At 42.8% G+C, this 22,681-nt stretch overlaps 1 protein-coding gene across 3 annotated transcripts in view; it reads right to left on the bottom strand.

The window, feature by feature from the left end:
• Positions 1-22,681, bottom strand: part of LOC6613605 (discoidin domain-containing receptor 2) — a 69,893-nt gene that overhangs the window by 35,020 nt on the left and 12,192 nt on the right. The window contains exons 2-3 of one of the 3 annotated variants that reach the window (XM_032717935.1): positions 14,989-15,395; positions 9,171-9,276 (exon numbers count right to left, since the gene is read on the bottom strand). In XM_032717935.1, coding sequence (XP_032573826.1) covers positions 9,171-9,276; positions 14,989-15,322 — 440 coding nt within the window. In that variant the 5' untranslated portion in view covers positions 15,323-15,395. Of the gene's footprint in view, positions 1-3,896; positions 3,917-9,170; positions 9,277-11,033; positions 11,053-14,988; positions 15,396-22,681 lie in introns of those variants that run through there. The other 2 variants (XM_032717945.1, XM_032717955.1) reach the window with 2 other exon arrangements.

The following is a 22,681-nucleotide window of genomic DNA, read 5'->3' as shown; positions in this document are numbered from 1 at the left end:
ACACACGGTCGCTAACTGGGTCTGCTACCACCTTATGTGGCTTAGCAGCCGGCAACTAGACCGAGCCATGTATTCGCAACACATCCGGAGATGAAGATACACAGATACAATTACGGGTAACTGGTAACTGGGTCCGCCTCGGTGGAAACTAGTCGGGTAATGGAGGAGCTCTGCTCGTTATTCCTAATCCTCGGGGAGTTAAATACTATATGTTAAGTGGGTCAAATCGGGTATCCAGAACTGCTTGCTTGGTTATGCTGCGTGGAATTTACCATGGAAAACATTATTACTCTTAACTTAAGTATTTACAATAATACCAAGTACGAGTAATGCTGTATTATACTAATAACAATTCCGTTTCCCAACGAAAAGTAATTGAAATGAAATAAACAAGCAGAACATTTATTAAATTCTCCCGGCAAAATATTTAAGCTCCTTACCAACAGAGTTATTTTCCCTGGCAGAGTGCCGAATGCAAGTATTGCAAAAATGTTGTAAGTTCAAAATGAAACAGATTTCTGCTCGTCGTAAGGCGTACATATGTGCAAACTACAGGTTATGGCCGCAAAACTGGAAGAATTTCAAGTGAAATTCTTTAAAAACAAGCTGTAACCATTTTCGAACACGGCATGCGTTTTGGGTCATCTTTTTCCGACTTATAATACTTCTATATATATGAAGAATGTCAGGAAATGTCGAGCTTATAGAATTGAATTGAGCAAATTTGAAGAACGTAGCATTCAATGCACCTCAATGCTATTTCTGTTAATTAATTTCAAAGACTGTTACTAAAACTCAACTTGCAGCATTTTCGAATGTATTTTCCAGCTCGGTTCAATGTCAATCTATCGCTTTTTGCTAGGTGACGAGGCTCTCCTCCACCCACTTAAGTAGGTGGAAACAAGCTATTAAAGGCAGCTGGCGCTCATTTGAGGCTAAAAATTAATTTGTTAAAGGATTGCCCTCAGTTCTTTGACTGCCCCAACACTTCGAGCTTACCAAAATATTTTACCAACTGAGCAGAGAAGAAAGGAGAAAAAATTTTAATTAAAAACTCGACGATGCTCGCTTGTTTCCGCTGCCAGTCGCTAGACGAGGCGTCATTGTTTTGGCAAGGGTTTTTGGGGTTTTGGGGGCTTTTGTGGGTGGCGGAGAAAGTTGGGCGCGAGAGAGTCGTCTTTATGACAATCGTAAAAAATAATTTTTAGTAGCTTACGAGCTGTTCGCTGAAAGAATTGTTGACTTGGCATTTTAATTGCATGAAGTGCCATTAAAAGCGCCGAACGAAGGAATTGGAAATTAAATGAAAAATAAATAGGAGGGAAGCCGACACCCCCCGTAAGCATCTTACTCACTTGTTGAGGCATATTGAAAACGCAAATATTTTACAAGCCCGGTTCAGTTTTTCCACCCGCCGCCCACAGGTGAAGTGAAGGACACAATGGGATAGACATACTCATACAAAATGTACATGGGTGCCACTGAACTCTGCAACCCCCAAATTTGGAGCAACCCTTCCCTTGTTGGCGACTATTAAATGGGCTTTGATGGGGCGCATATGTTGGATAGGTTTTTCCAGTGGAAAAACAAAATTTAAGCAGCTTATGTTTGGTTCTCAAAGCAAAAGTTATGTTGCCAAGGGGATAGCAGGAGGACTTTTGAGAGCCCCAGCTGCTGGAAATCTGCTTCGCTTTCGCTGGAAACCTTAGCCAGCTTCTAGGTGCAAACTTTAAGTCCTCTCCTGCATAAATTCCACAAATCTCAGACTTATTAGAAGTCCTTAGGCGGAATAACAAAAAAGCAAATGAACCCGAGCAGCCCAAAAAGAAATAAATTTGATGTTGTGTTTGGAGACGAATCCCAAGAATGGTCTGACTTAGATAAGTGCTGCATAATAAAAAATGTATTTTGCCCATTTATGCTAAACATTCAGTAATAAGAAATGGGTTTAGCTTATTCGACGAGCAGGAATTTCTACTAATTTCATAAGTGGCACTAATTAAATTTTGTTTATATCCTGCACTTTGTCTAAAACTTATAAAACCCTTCCACAAAACTGTCTTTGTAGAATGTTAATGTAAAAAGGAATTTATCCTTGACCTGCCAGGAAGATAATTATTCGCAGAGCGTAAGTCTTGTGGTAAGACCTGCTCTCAAGGATTCCTTAGCTGGAAAAGAAAATGTCTTGACCTGATTATGTGCTCGGCAATTTTGATGGATTTGGGGCTGTGTTCATATTTAGTTAGTTAATTAACTGCACTTGCATACACTGTGGCATTTTAGTGATTCAATGCATGTTATCAACGAAGTGTAGTATTTTTCCACCATATTCTCGGTCAACCTCCTCCGCTCCCCGGCACCCAAAGTTTTCCTCAGCCGTAACCCACATTAGAAGGATGGAAGGCATGGCATATATGTATGTATGTAGGTGTATATCTTCCTTCTTGCAGAGAATAATGGCTTTTGTGTTTTGCTTTTATGATTGAAGTGAAAACAAAGGGGGCTGCGGGGGCGTGTGGAAGGTGTCCTCAACCCTTGCACGTCACAAATTGCAAACGAAATGGAGGCCAACTACAAGAGCAGCAAACATATTGTCGTTCGCCTCTGTGTATGTGTGTGTGGGTTTGCGAGTGTATCGATTTTCTTTTTGGCCATAAAACGCTAATGGCCGACTCCTCGTCGACCCAAGCATCCCTCCCCATCCCGGCCCCTGGCTTTCCCGGCCGTTTTTCCCGTTTCCACGGAAGCCACTGTCGCCATTTTACTTTTCATATTTTCCATTGAACTTTAAGCCGACATCTTCTTTTATGCTGGCTGTTGCTGCCTGAGGCTATATTGTCATCTTTTCCGTGGTGTAGCCTGGTAGTTCTGCGTGTTTGCCATTTTTTCCTTCGCTTTTCCTAAGCTTTCGCCCTGCAATTTCCACTTGACACAATGGCACACAAAATGCAAAACTCCGCACCCGCCGCCTCACCCACTGCCACTTGGATTCTACCACTTTCCACGACCACCTCACCACTTTTGAAGTGTTGTCTGCCGGCTCCTAAAGCGTTCCCGACTTGCATTTGTATTGTGTGCTTTTCCTCGAATTTTCCTTTCCTTTTGCCTTTCCCGTTTCATTTTCCTTCGGTGGCGAAGAAGAGTTGTCCTCCGCATGTCATTTCCCATTTTCTGCCCATTTACTTGGCCGGCTTTTTGGCAGCTGTTTTCCAGCATTGCAAGTCAGCTTTGGCTGATTCCCTCTTGCGGTTCTGCCTTGTTTTGCTGCCGCTTTCCTAAGCCATTATTGTCGGTCGCAATACCTGTGACAAAGCCGCCACCCACTTTCTTCAGCTTTCTTCTGTCGGAGGCTGCAGCCGGCCAACTACCAAAGTGGCTCATTACGCAGCCCACAGTCCCGTCCTTCGAATGGCTTCCTTTTGGTCATTGTCGCCTGTGCGGTTATGACATTTGCCTAAAATGCGCCTGACTGGACTCAAATGTCCCGGTACATAGTGCAGCACTAAAGGACTTTTCGAAAATGCATTGTTGTCGCAGCACAACCACTCTTCTGCTGATAGCATAGTTTAGCCATAGATAATTCAATTACTCACACCTAACTGCGCTACTTCAAAAGCATGCTTTGTGTATGTATCTATCTGTAAAGAAGTATCAGTGCTGGAAAAGACTTGTTTAGTAGGTCTATAGTGCTAATTAACTTTAATTAACTGATAAAAGTACTATATAACTACTGGATTTTAATAAACATAATATTTTATAGATGGCTCATTATGATAAAATGTGGTGTTACAAAAGTTAGGTACATAATGTATATTTTAATTCATCTTATATCTTTCTTCTGCTGGATACAAATAGCATTTAAGCACATCGTATCCCATTAAACGCATTATGCTTACCCCATCAAAGATGTGTTCCTGCTCCATCTCCATGCAAACTTAATTGACGGCCAGCGAAACTAGTGATCTCTGAAGCAGCAAATTGTGTGGTGCGCATGCGTAACCAGCAGCCTCAAAGGAGGCTGCTTAAAGGCAAATAGCCAGGCCAAATAGCCATGCCGTGTTTGCCCCCAGTAATTGAAAGGCAAACAGAAGCTGCAGACTGCGTAAGCACGACTCCCAGTCTTCCGGGTGATCCGTTGGACAACTCAATACGCCTGCCAGTCTTCGGACCGCGCTGTTTACCCTGCCCAGGCGCTCTTAACTCTACGACCTCCGATGTGTTGGCAGAAGATTTCACTCCACCAACATAGACAATATATACTGCAACATCACAAGCGAAACTAAGTGATCCGTCGCAATGGACAGACAGGTGGAAGGCGGCGAGGGCGTGGTTCTCCCACACAGTTGCAGCTTCTTGTCTATTTTTATTTGGTCAACAGAAGACCGAATGGTTACTTTACAAATACCTATTTAAACAGCTGCAGACGCGGAACCCTACCGAACTTTCGTTTACTTGTTCATGAGGGCACAAGTTTTTATTGGAAAGCGGCTTTAATGGACAAAGGCGGGAAAATGTGGGAAATTTCTATTGTCAGAAATAAGAGCGGTTCTCCAGGGTGCGGTAAGTAAGAACAATTCAATTGCAGTTCTGTCGAAATGAGAAATGTAATGTATTTAGATAAATAGTAACTTTAGTATAAGTAATATGAAATAAATAGAGTCGGAAAAGCTGCTTTTTACTCGTTACATACTGTTTAACACTATTATAAGCGTGCCAAAAGCAAACACTTTCATAAAAAACCGCCGTCAATTCCCGATAAAATCCATAAAAAGAACATTTTGAATGGCGAGAATCGACAATGGAGAATCGGTTAATTGGACTCGTGACTGGCACGCTGTCTTCTCTAGCACACAGCCTAGTGTACTCCACCCAGATGCACGCACACCAGCAATCAATTCAATCGGGCGGACATTAAGCAGCAGTGTTGCTGGGAATGAGGCGAAAAACCAAATCAAACATTAATGCAATAAAATGGAAAACGCGTTAACAGCAATTGCTTCAGTGGCCAACTCTGACAGCCGGCTGCCAGCACATCGCAATCAGTGCCTAGTCCACGCAGGAGCCGAACGTTGGGGGATTGGAATTGGGATTGGGATTGGGGCTGGCACCGGGAATGGCAATGGAAATGGGGGCCTAAAAGCAAGCTGCGCCGAGAGCCGAAAGCGAAAATCAATGCCACTGACAGGCGAAACCCTACAAAAGCGACTAAGTGAGCGACAGGACGACCGCCGCCGAGTGAGCAACAATGGAAGGTGAATTTGATAAGTGGGTGGATGGGCGCGAGGGCGTATGCGTGTTTTCGTCGGAGTGGCACACCCATTTGTTGCGGCCCAGCTACATAACTGACTTTCGCACACAGCCAGAAGCAGCGTCTAATGCGACAATTAGGGCGGTGGTTTTTGGGGGGCGTTGGGGCACCAACACCAAGGGATGGGAGCTCAAAGGTGTATCCAATTCGGGGTGGGAACTTTAATCCGTATACAGTCGAAATACCATAACTTAGAACTTGATCTGCTTTTCCTTGTGCCATCTAACCACCAGAATTCATGCCACTTTAAAACCATCTTCGTTCATAAAGAATAATAAATAAATGCAAATTATTTTAAGAAGAAACACAAGACTTGGAGTGCTTAAGAGTGTGAGTTGATATGCAACATTTTTGTATTGAATTAAATTGACAGTTACAAGTTAGTCAAAATATTGATTCCCTTAACAGAAAAAGACATTACAAACTCGCAGCAATTTTTACGAGTGTGGTTTGCTCCGATGGTATTCCGTTCCTCGCCATTAGTTTATCGAATCTCGGAATGTTTTGCCACATTGTTTTTTCTTCGCCTGTCGGCAGATCCAATCATCATCCCCCGTAGCCCCCATTTCCACTGGCGGTCCCAAGTCCCATCGATGTCTGGAATCCCTTAATGTGTTAATGTGCTTTTTATGTTACAAATGAGTCAATTTCGAATCGAATTCGAGTTTTGATAACGGTTTGGCATTTCTGTGCGCTGAGCATCGCTCTCAATCACTGGCCTCGAGTAGCAGAAAGTTTCCCTGCCCTACATATTTCATTAGAAATAAATTGCTTATTGAATTATTTATATCATTTTATTCAATTTCCCCACCGCCGCACATAATGTCAAAGCATCCGTGGCATTGACGAGGATACTTAAATTGATACTCCTAAGGGGCGATTTCAATTGCTTGAACTTTCTTAAGACGTGTATACGTAACATTAAATCCTTTAATTTTTCATGTATTAAAATAGGCCACTTTTCGCTTGTAAACGAATACCTCAAACTCCCAACTTCGACTTGCCTTAAATTGCTTCAATTATCCTGTGAGGACCTCGTCACAGGACCTCTCTCCATGTGCTGCGGACATTCAGGCGATAGAATGTATTAAAGTGTAGCCTACATTCAGGCGATGGAAATTGTGGGTCGAATCGCCTGTCAAAAATATATGTCCAAAATTTATGCCGAACACATACATATGCATGTGCATACACACGCAAGTGGCTGATGCGTGATAATGTGCGGCAGCGAGTGCAGAGGGGAGTCGCATATTTTCCCGAAAAGACATCCATCAAAATTCACGCATGGCCATTCCATGCATCCCCAAACATGGCGAATGCCGCACATTGTCATTTCCCAGTCGTGAAAGTGAAACAAAAAAAAAAAAAAAATCGTGGCAGATATTGGCAAATATAGGCACACAGCAAACCGCCGGCGAGGGAAAGTAAAACTAAATTAGGCAAAGAGTTTTCGGTCACGAGAGGCTCATAAAGAACGGCGATGGCATAATTTGCACTATGCCTTAGTTTCGCCTTTGTTTCTCGAATTGGAGCTCAAATGTAGGCTAGCAAGGTAATAAGTTTCATCGACTCCGGTGCTTCTCCCAAGTGGCCGAAAAGCACGATATAAATCTTGTCGAAACGGAACTTAAAGACCAACTTTGGCCGCTCGAATGTGGAAAACAAAGTTTTTCATTTATCATACAAGAAAGTGAATTTCCCTCTCACCATTCACCCTTTCCCGCTGGTTCTGGTTTTTGTGTCTCATGTGGAGCCACCTTTTCCATTTGTAATAAAATTCATATGACTTTGGCGCATGTTAACCAAAAACCCAACTCGAAGACGGTCGAGGGCATCATTAGGCTCGGGCACGCACACATTTGTGCACCGCAAAAAATGGGTAATTAAAACTACCAAATTAATTGTACACTTCTTTAAGACAATGTTAAAAGATATTACTCTAAACTAAATTTAGTATAAATTTACCTAAAGCATACAATTTATGTTGAAGCATCTGCTGATGCTAACCTTTTCTCCCGGTGTTCTTACTCCAATCGCACGGCAATTTCTTCCCAGCAGAGGGCGCCACATGCAAAACGCCATGTGTGACATTTTTACTACCAAACATTTGTTTTGCGCACCGGAGCTGCTGCCCCCATTGCCCGTACAAAGTACATACCTCCATATACATATGTGCACAGGGTTGTGAGGGGGCGGGGAAATGGGAATGTTGGCTTGGGGGAGTTGGGGCTTGGGAAAATGAAAATAAAGGGAGAGCGGTTGGGGGAGGGCAGTCAACACGTACCAGGGCACCGTGGTCGCCTGCCTGTCGTTTGCCTGTCGCTGGCCGCTTTTCTGTTGACTTTGCATAATTTTATTGCTTTTCTTTTATTTTTATGCGAGGTCTCCTTTTTCCCGCTCAGCTCCCCATACACCCCGCCCACCTCCCACCACCCACACGCCGTGCCCGCAGGCGACATTGACATTATAATCAATATTTCTGTTACTCCACTCATACACTGTTTGTTTGCCCATGGATCAGTTGTAGCGTTTGCTTAAATTTTATGACTGCGCTGTCTGTAACTGTCGTTACGGAGATGCCTCATCCTCTGCTGTTCCAATTTTTGATTTTATATACATATTCCCTTCGCTGGTAAAGTAGTATCAGCTATGCTCAATTAAATATATGCCCTGCTTCAAAGTATAGAAATTCAGTTCTTATATTGTCTTAATCAGGAACATTAGTAAAGGGGCTTACTACTAGTAAGTTACTAGATTAGCTGAAATTTATGAAACAAATAGAAAGAACCAATCAGTACTATAAAATACATATGGCCATGTCCGCCTGTCCGCCTGTCCGTCCGTTTAAACTTTAAAGTCTTGTAAACTAATAGGTATAGATAATAGATTTGTTAATAATATATACAACGTAGAGCTTTCGTCCTAACAGTCCTATTATGAACCTATGTAGTTATATACATACTTATTATCCCTGTCCGTTTGTCCGTCCGTATAAACTTTGAGATCAGATTTGAAATAGATTCAATATAAGAGAGAATGATTTTTAACTTCATACAACATGCGCTATCAATAAACGATTTCTAGTAGAAAAAGGAAACTTTAAGACATGACATTTATTTCCCGAATATTAATCCAAAAGTTATATTTAATGGCTTGTTCTGTTTCCGAGATTCGTTTGCCTTGTTGAGTTGGACTTTGTCAATATTCCGCGGTTCTTTGTCTTGTATCTCATTCCGAAGATGATTTTAGTGCTCGTAAAAATGTTTACAGAGATGTTGCAAGAGTTTATAGCCCAGCACAGCATTATGAATTTGATGGCTGTGATCTTGTGTGTGTGCGTGGTCAGCCCTTGACTTTCTAAATAATTACCAGGATATTTTTGTACCTCTCTGTCAAGCTTCAACGGATTGAGATAAATCAGGCGCGCACTTTCCCACTCTTTATAGCAAGCAAATAAATGTCAGCGAAATATAATGTGGCCATAAGTTGTATCATTATTCTCGATGTGGATGTAAATTTTCTGCACATGTTTCTGTTCGACTTGTTGTTGCTGCTGCGCTGTTGTATTTTAATTTATGTCATTGTGTGTTTGGTGTTTCTGTTGTTTTTCTTTTTTTTTTGTCACAAACGACATAAAGGCATTTAAACACGCCATTAAATAATTCATAATAATAATGTTCATGTACGCACGCAGGAAACGAGAGAATGTCTTATGTATGTGTGCGCATTATACAAACCCACAGGCACACTCGTATTCGTCATATTATGAGTCAAATTTAATGGATGTTTATCATTTTCAGGCAGCATCGGGGACACGTGTGTGTGCCATGATATAGGGGCCAGATTGGGGAGCTTAGCTTACCTGGCATGCTGGGGTCCCACATTTCCCATATCATGGGCCGAACTGGCCGTTATTTGAAAGTCGGCGATGGCGCCAGACTCCATGCCCAAGGCCTGCTTGCAGGTTCCTGTGAAGAGCAGAAGAAAATCTGGTCAAAAAAGATGAAAAATCACAACTAATTAAAGAACGAGATATTCAATCAAGGAGATATTCAACAAAGCAGTGGAATTCCGTAATTGGAAAACAAATCAAGAGACCTTTCCCTATGCGTAAATTAATTGCCGAATGCCGCGGACAAAGCTCGGGAAATTGGAAGCGATACTGTGCTGCTATCATTTCAGCAACTCAATTTTCACTCGTCATCAATCTGAGAGAGGGAATGAAAAGCGCAATTATCATCACTGCTCCCAAGAATGATGGGGCAACGCCCCCTTGCCCCCCTCCCAACCAAGGGACCGCGATGGGGTCATGAATAGGTCGTTGAGACATCGCAGACATCATCATCATCGTCATCCCCTCGGTGCTCGGTGCAAGTTGTTGCTGCTTCCACAAAATATCGAGAATATTATCATTCTGTGAATAATTAGATGCAATCACTCAGTGCTTAAGCACCATAAGTCAAAGCTGAGCACCGACCCGGCGCACCAGACAAGGGTTAGGCCCACTCCCACTCCCATTCCCATTCCCAATCCCATTCCCACTCGTCCACTCCCACCGAGTATGCTGCTTTGGCGGCGGTCAATCGCGCCATCTGCAGATATGGATATGGATACCCATGCTCGCAGTGACCCTTTTCGTAGTTTCTTCTCGAGGGCCATGGAAGATCTCAAGACTGCGAGGGCTGCTTAGATAGTTTTGGAAAATGGGATGCTAGGCAAGTGTGCTAAGACAAAAACAGCAAATAAGTATTTAAAGCATTCGGCAACTTATAAAACACTTTAATAATATTTTTTATTTTTTATTTAAATTAAAATAAATTTAAAAAAAATCGCTTATGATGATTGAGGCGCAGCTCAACTTTATAAAAAGCACTTTTGACTGACAAACTGTATTATTCGGCACTTTAAAAACCATTTCGCGTCACACTTACTCATAAACAAATTGGTTTCAGTATCGCAGCGAGTGAAGTCAACAAATATTCATCTATTTCGCTCGCATTGCCCTCGTAATGTTTACTTACATAAACAATATTTATGTGTTCAATGCTTCCAGAGCATGGTTTTTCTGTTTAGTTATTTAGCCCATTCTGTCTGCAGTTCTGAAAACTCATTTAGTAAGAACGCAATAGCTTAATTATGCACAGACGGCCAAAGTTGGCAGTAGATGTTGCAATCAGTCAACTTCCACTACTTGGAACATCCCTCAATATTAACATAAATAAATTATTTTTAATTATTGAAAAACATACAAAACTTTTGCAACTGGCGGGAAATGCAGAAACTGTGTGCGTAATTGATGGATGATCTCGATTTGGATTCCAGCATATCCATTATAACAATGGAACGACCAGTCGGCAGCGTCTCCGGAGGACGGATGATTGCCAGGCAAGTGGAAAAAGTATGCCAACTCAAAGGCGACGGCCTGGCAAATGCTTGGTGGCTTTGAGCATGTTATATTTGGCCGAATAAACAAAGGTGGCGAGACCCGGGAAAACATCTCCCTGGGAGGAAACTATTTTGCGAAACTTTGACGGCGAATGCAGAGCTGCAAAGTGAAAAGTAAACAAAGCTCCACGCACAGTGGTTCGCAAACGCAAAATAATTGTTCAAAGTTTTTAGCGTGCAAGCAAGTATGATCAAATCAGTTCATTATGCACTCTTTTATGTTTTAAAAAACTTAGTTACATATTACAAGCTAAAAAATTACTTAAATTAAGACTCTTACTCATTTGTAGATTTATCAATCAGTTTGTTAAATCCAAAAAATATAAGGAAAATATCCAAAAGAACTGGCATCAGTCCAGTGTGCGGCGGAGGAACTCCAATTGTTGCTGCTGGAGCTGGAAAAGTTTTGAGCAGAATAAATTGCACAAAATTTAATTAACTGCACTTGAGTGCGCTGCCCGGCCGCTCGCTCGTGCCGCTTCTTCTTGCCCCTGTCCGCTGCAGTTACGCGTGTGTGTGCGATAATCATAATTCAAAGTTCCCTCTTTGGCCGGGCGGGCGGGCAAAACAACACAAACAAAGGAAAACACCGCGAAACTTTATGAAATTGAAAATTACACAATTTTACAGTTCAATGCAGGGCGAAAGGATCCTCCTGAGGGGGAGGACCAAAGGTCCTGATGCGAACTATACATATGTATGTGCGTGGGCTAAGCCCTGAAAATTGCTGACAAACACAGCGGATACACTTTCATCTCTGCAGCTGCGGCGGGGAGTGCGAAAATGGAAAATCTAGCTGCAAACTCAGTTATGAAAGCGTTTTCCGTGGGATCAAACCTGTGTCTGCTGAGCCTTAACCACTTCACTGGTTTGCGGAACTCAACTATCTGTTGCCATGTTGATTTTGGCAAAGTGGCATTCTGCGATCGCATTGCAGTGTATTCAGCCGCCGCCACTCCAGTGAATTGGCGAATGTTTGAGTTACATGCACACAAAGGCAGTGGGAAAAGTTTCCTGGGCGGCCGAAACAGCGAGGAAATAGCGAGAAAAACGCGTCAGAAACGCGCTTAATGACGCGTATCTGCTGGCGTTCATAAACAACAAAAGAAACAGGGCGTGCTTTATGACCAGGTTTCTACCGCCCCCAGTTCTCACCGCCCCACGCCCCCTCATTCAATCCACACTTCATACCATAACCCCACTGGCCAAACAGAACTTTTGGCCACGGCCTGTTGAAGCTGAAAGTAAGCTGAAGCTGAAACCGAAAAGGGGATTCAAGAACTGTGTAAACAAATTACGCACGTATTTTAATTGGCTTTCAATTGGGGACGACGAGCGGGTGTATCTTATGAATGCAATTAAAAAGTAGCTGACCATACAACGCCGAAACGAATGAGCTGTGAAAAAATGAGTGGCCAAGTGACAACGCTATTATTCGGCATATTAAACAAAACAAAAAGGGCAGCTAGTTTCGGCAAACCGAAGCTAAAATACCCTTTGTATTTAAAAAAAAAAAACTGAAGTATATCCAATAAAAAATCACTTTATGTTCAAAAACTACGAAACTATAAAAATTTTTTTTTTATTATATTCAATTTTCTGACTATTTCTATTGAAACTACCTGATGCATACCAAATTATAGCACATTATGATACAAAATAACGAAACTATGATTATCATTATTATTTTCAACTAATTAGCCAACTCTACCTACAGCAGTTAAGTAAAACAATCCCTCCCACTCTGCTGCTCTTACATGAGCAAAATATGTTTCCATTTGTAAATTAATTCATTTGTAGCTAATTAAATTCCGATCGATCATCATTTAATAAAGTTTTTCCAAGCGCCACAAGTATCTTTTTTTTTGCGCACTCCTTTCCTACAGCTGCACTTTAATTTCCAGCCAGCAGCTGTGGTTAAGTGTCGTATTTACTTTTGATTACCATCGAAAGTCCCAGCTACCGGCACTTTAAATGGTGATTTTATGGTGCTGTGGAATCGCCTCCGAGCTCGGGCCAAATTACATGCATTCCCGTAGTTTCGCGTCCAATTTATTGTGCTGGCCACTGTTTCTGGCAACACAACAACATCTAATACCCATTCATATCAGGTTTTCAGCCCGAGTTTTTCAGCACCAGATAAAGGGGGAAGTGGGGGCGAGTTATTAACTTGTTCGAACGCAAGACACTTCGCTGCTAGAAGGTAAAAGTGGGCCACGCTGTGCATTTTGCAAATCGTTTGGAAAATTTATTCCAAATTTTATGCGATGTATTGGCTAAAAAAAGCACAGATTAGTGCTCTGCAAAAATCAAATAAAATTGTTCAGCTTATAAAGAAATATAATTAGATTTTGGTCAGTTGTAAAACTGCATCCAAAGCACGTTTTATCTGAATTAAATTGGTAGCTTAACTAAAATTAAGGCTAGACATAGTACTCCTTTTTCAAGAACATCCCAGATTCCCAATCGAAACCCGGTGTACATAACATTTATCTGGGCAGACACCACTTGACCTCCAAAATGCTAACTGTCGCACATATATCATGTAAACCCATGGGCTTATTGGAGGATGGAGGGTCTGGCCATTCGATCCATGGGCCAGTTTTCAACGCACATTTCAAAACGATTTATACGACCATTTAAACGGTCTGGGCCTTAACATTATCAATTTAAATACAGAGTAAAGCCAGCTCGGCAACTTGGTCGAAAGGGGACCAATGTGGTTCGAAGTAATTTTTTATTCGCTGCAGAGCGATTCGAAAAACGTTTCAACGTGCCCACGGTCAAATGAAATATGGCAGTCACTTGTCGGTATTTACGTATCGCAAAATATGTTCAATATGTTCAACAGCAGACAACTAAATATATCTACGGATACAGATAAACAGATACAGCTGCAGATACAGATGGAGATACAAATACAGATGGTAGTGGTAGTGGTAGCTTAAATAACGTACGTAAGGAACATAAAATTCAAATCCCATTTCCTAAGTATTGACCATAATTACTAGCTAAAGTTAAAGTAAAAATGAGATTTCAGGCATGAATATTTTTGAGTGTGTGCTGCTATCTGGATGTTGGGCCATATATATTGTTGCCGCCTTCCAAATGCTGAAATCAAGTTGACGGCTCACAGCAACCAGATAATTTGTTATGCTCGCCAGACGAGCAGGAAAAAAAAACAAAGCCCCTTCAGAGGGACCACACACGCACAGGTGAGCGGTGTATCTTGTAGATATTGTATATAGTGGGTCCGGGTCTCGGCCAATCAGCAATGGTAATGAGCAGCAACAGCCGCCGAGGAGCAGTTGTGTCCGAGCGACCGAAGATGCAGTCATCTATCAAAAGAGCCGCCGTGGAGCTTCGATTTAGCATCCATCTCCATCCGACTGTGCGCCGCCCCACGCCCATTTATCCCTGACCAGAGCCCCATCCTCTCCGGCTGATGACCAACCTCATGTTTATTAATGACGTCGCCGGGCCGGAGTCTACGGATCAATGGCGCTTTGCGTAAATTTTCCGTAATTGGTTGTGGTCGAGTGGGTGCCGGGTGGTTCTCAGGTCTCTGGTCTCCGGTCTCCGGTCTTTGGACGGACCACTTCCTTGGCCCAACAATTATTAGTTACGGTTTTGTGTTATTGGTAAATACTTGAGCAGCCGGCGCTGGCCAAGAACGAGGAGCAGGAACAGCCGTTTGACTGCGGGATCATGACCCTTTCCGTTTTGCGGTTGATTGATTTCCATGTTGATTGCTAAATGCAAATGCAGTTGTATCGGTGCCGGTGCACGGAGTTCTGCTCTCATCTCGAAATTCCCTGCATACACAATGCATTTGGATCGAGATCTGCCCATATGTCCATGTAGCTTAACCCATGCATATGCGATGTAAAATTTGGTCACGAATTTCTTCCACTTTCGAAGCTGTCTTCGTTACGTGCCGAAAATACATTTTAATATATTTCAACATTTTCATGTGACTCTTTTTGTCGAAATGCACAAATTGTATTTCATGGGAAGTGCACACATTGCAACGTACATTTCCCATTGAAAGTAACAGGTGAACTACAAATATCAGTTTTGCAAGGACATTTTTCCTAGCAAGAATGCTATTTTACAAACTCTTCGCTGAAATATGATATTCCTGCACTTATAGCATATTTCTTAAAAAAACCATAATAGTTTTTGAAAATAATATTTAAAATTAAAACACCTAAATAGGTCTCGACTGTACTCACCGATTGGCATTTCCGCCAGCAGCCCCATGGATCCTCCGGCAGCTGGTGTTTCCGGCGTTCCGACTGCTGTGCCCATTCCAAATCGGTTGGCCAATAAAATCAAAGTCAGTGTCAGCCAACATAAAGTTTTACTGTTATTAACACCATGACGCTTAATGCGGCAATAACTTTTTAAATAATTTGTTGCAGGGCGCCGCGACCCGTGCCCCTCGCCCCCTTGATGCTCCTCGAGTGCTGGAGCTCCAATTGTGGGCGAACATTCGGTTGGGATGTGATTCAGCCTGGTGCTCCGTGAATGAATTGAATTCAATTCTTGTAACTTTATTGCAGGCATTTTGATTTCTCGTATTTTCCTCTGTCGTTTTTCACACCTTGGCCATTTCCTTCCCCATTTTTATGTTCAGGCTCTGGAAGAGAAGATGGGTATAGAAATTAAGGTAAATTCTAGAGCGGAATTGCTGGAATTGCGCAGCTTAATCGCCGGCACTTTAAGTATGCCAGCCATGCGAGGTCCCGGCCACCCTAAATACATCATTGTCAGCAAATTAATGTGACGTGACCTTGCAAACTGTCGCGTTTTTGTCACATGACAGCACGATGGAGGCAAAGGAGGCGGCAGGATTTCCAGGGCTGAGCCAGCACAAATTTATGTAAAACGTCAGGCGCACTCAAGGGACCGAAACTCCCTACGCTTCCCTCGGCGAGATGCCAAAACGTGTCAAAATAAAAAAAAAACATAAACAGCGCGAAAAACTGAGCAAAAGTGGCGTACACAGCCGCCGAAGGAGGAGTCTTCAGAGGTCTGGGTCTACCTCTCTTTTTTGTCCCTTTCGCAGCTGGAAATAGAACCAGTGCCCCTCATCCCCACTAACTTAAACTAAAAAGGCGTTAAAATTGTAAGAAACTTTGGTGCAAGACGGTTATCTAAAGTATGACTTGTAAATGCCTTTCCTCTTCTAGATTTCAATTTCTTATAGACCTATGCAGCTTCACTTAAACTATTTCATTGTCTTAACTAACAAAAACACGTCATTAAGCAGTTTAAACCAAACTATTTGTCCTTGCCCCAACTTTTCCGCCGAATTATTAGATAAATGGGGACAAACGCCATAAGCAAACTTATAGGTCTGACAGTTTTAATTTTCTTAAACAGTCCCAAGGGGGAAAGATCAAAAGGCTCCATCAAACAGAAATAAAATTTTTCACAGGCATTTCGCCGACGCAAAAATGCACTCGAGCAATTAATAAAATGTGAAATGAAAACGGCAGATGAAAAGTTGGGGGAGTTTTGCCAGATGATGACAATGAAGGCTGGGGGGAAGGTATGGGGCGGTATGGGGCAGAAAAACTGGCGCCCACACTTCCTTTCATATGCGAAATGAAAAATTTTACGCCAACTTGACAGTGGAAGTGGCAGCAAAGTTGCAAATGTGCCGCAATTCAGCTGCTGTTGTGCTGTTTGCCTGTTTTGCTGTTGGTATCGCTGCTTTCTGGTTTTCGTCGCCAAAGTCGCCAAAAATAAAAGGCATACACTTTTTTTTTTCTACCAACAATACCACTTGAGCACACAGCGAGTGGAGCAGCAGTAGTGCAGTGCTCCTAGTCGCAGTCGCCGCCGTGGTCGTGCATAGTTTTTATGGCCACAGGGCGGCCTTTTAACTCCAACTTCGCAGCTCCCCAGCTCCATAGCTCCCCAACTCCCCACCAATCCACCGCCTCCTCGTGGCAGTTGCAGTGGGGCAAGCGTGGCAGCTGGTCGGGGATGTGGACTCCAGTTGGAGTTGCAAATGGTCTGGCCCGCGGTCTGGAAATTTCAGTTTTTTGCCCGGTAGCTGTTGCCACAGCGAATGCCAATTTGCATGTGACGAAAGCGAAGGAGAACAACTTGCATTCGAGGCGCCTCGATTCGAGTGCTCCACATTGTTGGTGACCCGGAGGTCTGACCCAAAGGTCAGATGTTAGACGGAAGCTGCTGCACATCGGACTTCATTTCCGTATATTACAACTTTGGGTGGCATGTCAATTCAAAGTCAAACCGATGTTACTCTTGATGCAATGCTAAAAAAAATATAATAACTTAAAGATAATCACTGCCCAGTTTTTCAAATGTTATATTAAACTATTAAAGTCAAAGTACCAAATCTTCTCTTGAAATGCCTTTTCAGAGTAATATTTTTGTTGGTTTTATATATATATATATATATTTCACAGCTTTTTAAGCGTTTCTGTCTAGCCCATTCATATTTTTGCCTCAGTGCAATCATCCAGCGTTTTCTCTGCTCCTCCTGCCTCCTGCCCAAATCGTCTGGATCTACTTATTTCCCACATAAAATATCCATAACATTACCCACAATTGCCATGCAATTTTAGGACCGCAGAAAGTTAAAAAATTGTCCCACCAGCGCTCCCCGCTTTTTGGGGGCCTTCATAATGTTATTGTTGCGGATGCCGTCGCCCGACGCCCACAAAGGGCAAATTAAAAAATGGTTTAAATGGTTTGTGTCTATTAATTTTTCCAAGCTTTCCTTTTTCGCCGGTTTTGGCGTTGCCGCCGTCGGCGACGTCGGCAACATGTGTTGCATGTGGCAATTAAATGGTGGAGACACAGCAACATCCACGGGCCAAATGGAGGAAAAACTCAACTGCACTGCTGAGGAGGAGCTGGGAACGGAGGGAAAGTGTAATAATTTACGCGTTGTGCCTGGCAAGGCAAATAAAACTCAACTTTTTAGTGACTCACTTGGCGGGGTTTGGAAATTTGCGTTGTTCGGCGGAGTGCGAAAATAATACGAGCAACTAGGTACTTGCAACTTGCATTTGGGGGAGTTTGGGGAAATCGGCGGTACTATAGGAAACCATATGAATGGTGTGATGGGAAGTCTGGCCACCTTTTGTCCGCAACAGATTGCAGAATGCATTACCCGTCTGCTTGGCTTAATGAATTCACAACTTAACATTTCTCAGAATGAGGAAAACCTTATAATATCTTCAATAGAAATTTGCTGCTTAACAAAGAAACTTCTGGGTCTCAAATTAAAACATGCTAGTAAAATTCCTTTCCATTAGTGTTCAGACACACAAAAGCCTTCCTTCAGCCGAATAGTGCTATTATGGCTTTAGCTCCAGAGCTTTTCCATTTACGGAGTCATAAACATAAATCATCGGAGGGCGGTGGAAGCGAAACTTTCGCTTAGCAAAACGAGAAATTCCCAGAGCCATAATTTTTCAATGTCTCCGACACCGCATAATTGCAGCGCAATTTCGCCGTATTTAATTTCAATGTCTGGCAACCTTAACCTTCCCGAAAGTTGAGTTACAACGGCAAAAAGAACCAAAACCGGAAATGCAGGTGGTCAGTTTGGTGAAGTGTAGGGAGAAAGGGGAGTACAGGAAAAAAGACGAGACGAAGGCTTACAATTTATATGCTTTTTTGGTTTTATACTATTTGGTTAGAAGACCTTTATTCATTCTGCAGAGTGTTTTTGTACATCTGCGCCGAAATTAAAAGAAATGAGTCTTTTGAAATTAGAGAACAAATAGTTCAATAGACTAAAATTCCCATAAACAAACTAAATAAAAGCGTTTTATCTTTGGGCCATAATGAATTAGGGAATTGCCTAGAAACAGCTAAACACGAATCTTTACTCTTACTCACAATAAAATTTTCACTCAATGGCAGAAACATAAACCATCCGAAGGCCCCAGACAAATGCCAAATTGCCTCGTAGCCGAGAAGAAGTCATAAAGGCAACAACCTTTGCCCCGAGCCATCACAAATGAAAGAGATTCGCCGGAAGACTTCGGAGGAGCTTGCGAAATGGCCCACAGAAGGTGGGATTCTGCCATCCCGCCCACTCAGACATACACACGCATCCCGCGGCTGAGACGGAGGAAACACAACTTTACAAGAAACACCTGTCCACATCCCCACACCGAAACCGTGGAAACCCGCGAAGGTGGAGTGGGTGGAGACGGGTGGAGCCGGGTTGCCAGTCTAGTTAGGAGGGGAATGAAGCCGGGCGAATTTGAAGTAAAAATGCATAAATAAGAATGATGATGACGTGAAAAGGGCGGGGGGCGTGGAGATGACTGCAGCCAGAAATGATTTCAATATCAACACGAATGCCTTTCTGCGCGGTTGTAACTTAAAGAGTCATCATAATATTTTGAAATCAAAGCTGCACCATAAAATGGACTAGAGAATGGAGGTGGGTTTCTTTCCGGTCGCAGCTGGCGTTGACACTACCTCGATTGTCTTTCTGTTTTTCCTCATTTTCCTTCGTGTCTGAATGTCCGACCGAGTAATGGGATTTCTTATTTCCTTTTTCGGGGCACGCCCCCTGGTCGGGAGGTGGAGATAAATCCTATTGGTTGGCAACGCCTATCTAATCATTTTCGTGTTGACACTTGACACTTGAAATAAAATGCTGAAATTGCAATGTCTTCATCTCGCTCGCTGGGTTTTATTTTCTCAGCTGCCAGCATCTTAGATAAGTTTGATTTAAATTTTATGCCACTTGCCTATCTAGATTTTTAAATAATTTGACTAGGCGCTAAATAAGTTGGCCTAGAAATGGGTATACTTAGCTATTTTCCTATTTCAGTTTTTGGAATAAAGATATCGTATTAAAGTTGTATCGCCTGACCTGTTTTTAAAATCTTACTTTTCACCAAAAAGTTCTTCTAGTGAAAGCAATAAACAATATCAGAATCTCAAATTGAAGGCACACTCTTAAAGAGGTTCTTCACCTCACGATCGTTTACAGCGATTAAGTGGTTCGTATAAACAAAACCAGTAGATACTACTAATCTCACCAGGTAAAGTAAAGTTTTACGAAGATTTCCAGTTAGTATTCATGCGATACTTTAGCTTGTGGGTTTTAATCAACACGCCTGTTAACGAGGTCGTGACGCTTGTACCTTGGACTCAGAAAGTTTATATTTTGTATTTATTGAAAATACATGATAAAACATCGATACTGATAAGAGATTTCCAAAGCTACCTCAATCTTAATATATCGGGCTGAAAGAAAAGTAACCTTTTTCCGAACACTCCATTTCCACTTAAGTCTTTAGCGCGCCATAATTTGATTTGTAGTTATTTAACGTGCTTCTGATCTGGCTGAGAAACCAATAAATTATGAGCTCGCGAAAATCTTTTGCATCGAAGCATTGTAGCATTGGGGCGTTGGAGCATTGGGGCGTGGCATGCAAAGCAGAGTCCGCGCAAATGACGCATGAAAGCAAAATCAATAAGAGCACCGGGAAAATGCCAACTCAGACCCTTTCTGTGGTCGGTTCATTTCACAGGTCCTGTCCATTACCGGGGTAAAACACGCTTATTTAAGCAATAATTTCTTGGCTCACTTTTCCTTCTTGGCCAACGCCACCGCCCCAGTTTGCTCTTTATTTTATTTTTGTTTTTGATTAATGGTCGTGTTCATAAAGTGACACATTGAAAATTGGAAAGCAAATCAAGCACAAAGAGCAACGCCAAAAAGTCGCTGGGCAAACGCATGAAATCAGCACAAAGTAAAAATAAATAAATAATTCCAGCGGTGGGTGGGTGGCTTTGGTGGGGGATAAGATGGCGCTAAAAGTGTAAAAACTTGGGACCGGGGCCTAAAGGTCGTCAAAGTAAAAAATTCGATAAATGAAAATGGACAGCAGCAGAAAGCAGGCGCTGCGCACGAATTGAAACGGAAATCCTTATTGAACTTGAGTGAGCCGAGGCTCCGTCTCCAAGGAAGGTCGAGTGGGTGGCTGGTGCTCCGTTCTTGCAGCGTTGGCAAAGCGGAAAAGCGTGCTGCCGAAAATGTACGCTGCTGAGTGGCTCCACTCGGCACACTGGGAAAATCAGCAGCTCATTTTCCGCCCTGAGTCGGGATGATCTCCTCAACCCAGTCCCACCCTGCCCGGACACATTTTCTTCCAGTGTGTGCGCTGCTAAACAAGGCTGTCCAGCGCCGGAAGTGAATTGGCAGTGCGACAGGAGCACAGTGTGCCCACACACAAACACACACAAACGCACACTGGCGCACAGAGGAAGCGCGCAGGAAATGGAGGGAAATGCCTTTTTCGATCTGGGATCACCAGTCGCAGCTGCGGCATGTAGTGCAAATGGTAGCTCAGCTTCAGCTGAGGTCCAAATGTATTTGCAGCTAACAGGGATTCGCAATTGGATTGTGATAAGCCATTTCGACTGGGGGGCGGATGTCAGTGATATCAGTGCTGTGTTGCCAAACTGGATGCGAATAACCCTTTGTCATCAATCAAAATAAGTGACTATCTGCACAAAAAAAACAAACACGCTTTCACTTCTTCAATAACTTTAAGTTTTAGTGCGGCATTGCGAGAAGTGTCTCATTAAATGCCTCGATTTGCCTGTTGATTAAAGCCCAATCAACAGATTGCCCGGCAATTTCAGGGAATCCTTCACCTATCCCAATCTGCAGCCATTGGAGCATGAGGGAGATTAACACGGCTGGATGCTGGCCGAAACCACAACAACTTTAATTAAGCTCAAAACGCAGCAGAGAGTTCTTTGGTCCCAGCATCGGCAAAGTCACCACAAAAACACTCGTCCTTCTGCGGCAGAAAGCTTTGCTCGCCCACTATTTGAACTGTGGATGGTCCAGTTCCGTCTTAACTGTCAATTTACCTAAAAATGCTAGAGCAGATGCAAATTTGTGCCAGTGAGGTGGACCCGGGGTCTATACTGGCTCAGCAGGTGCAGTCTCTTTTGCCGTTTGTAGCTAGTATTTGCCCGAACAGAGAGCTAGCTCCCCGCACAAAGCTCTCCTCCAGTGCCTCTAAAACTGGTGGACTGGCCGCCCGTGGGAGCCCGTAGATTTCAGCATAACGAATTGGATTGTCACGGCAATCGATAAATGTTTGCACACAGGCCGTTCCAAATGTAGGCTAAGTGGCCGGAGCTGCGAGGCCTCAAGGATAACCACCCCCTCACTTGGACACCACTGGGTTTTAGGCTTTGATGGCCCAAATTATCTCACAACGTCCATTTAATGACGCCGCTTTGGCCCAAATCATTTTTAATAGGGGCTGCGTAATGCTTGGCCATCATGAGCTGATGAGTTTAAAGTGATGTAAATCTTTTTGAAGGATATAATAAGAAGGATGACGGCCTCTTTTCTACACAGGATACATACTGATTAGGTAATGTTAGCTAGAAGTTAAATCAGAGCACAATTGGGAGTTATATTACCACAACCTTCAATGTCTTAGTTAAATCTGAATACTCAGAACTCAGACTAGCTAACCCATAATTGTTGTGCAATTAATACTGTAGACCTTCTCATTGACAGAGAAGTAATTTAATTTAAGGCTGCACTGGCTCCTCAGTTAATTATTTCTCTATTAGCCAGTATTGAAAGCTCTAAATAAATTTCCATTCATTTCATAGAAAAGCCGAGATGTACGACGAGCACGACCAAGAGAATCTCTTGTCCAACGGCCTGTGGTCAGTATTAAATGTCAGTTTCTCAAAGCGATTTCCATGGACTCTGGGAGCAGAAAGATTGCGCACAGTTTTTCTTCAGCTATTTTCCCACTTTCCTCCCTCCAGCTTTTCTGGCCCGGCCTAATAGAATTTAAATCTGCTAAATCCTCGTACATGACAGTTTTCTGTGCTGGGTTTTGGGTCCTCTGTTTTGGCTCCTGTTGCTGTTTGCCG

The sequence above is a fragment of the Drosophila sechellia genome, chromosome 2L (assembly GCF_004382195.2).
Source record: "Drosophila sechellia strain sech25 chromosome 2L, ASM438219v1, whole genome shotgun sequence".
In the NCBI taxonomy this organism is placed as follows: Eukaryota; Metazoa; Arthropoda; class Insecta; order Diptera; family Drosophilidae; genus Drosophila; species Drosophila sechellia.
The sequence above is the reverse complement of the archived record's forward strand: the minus strand, read 5'-3'. Positions and strand labels throughout refer to the sequence as shown.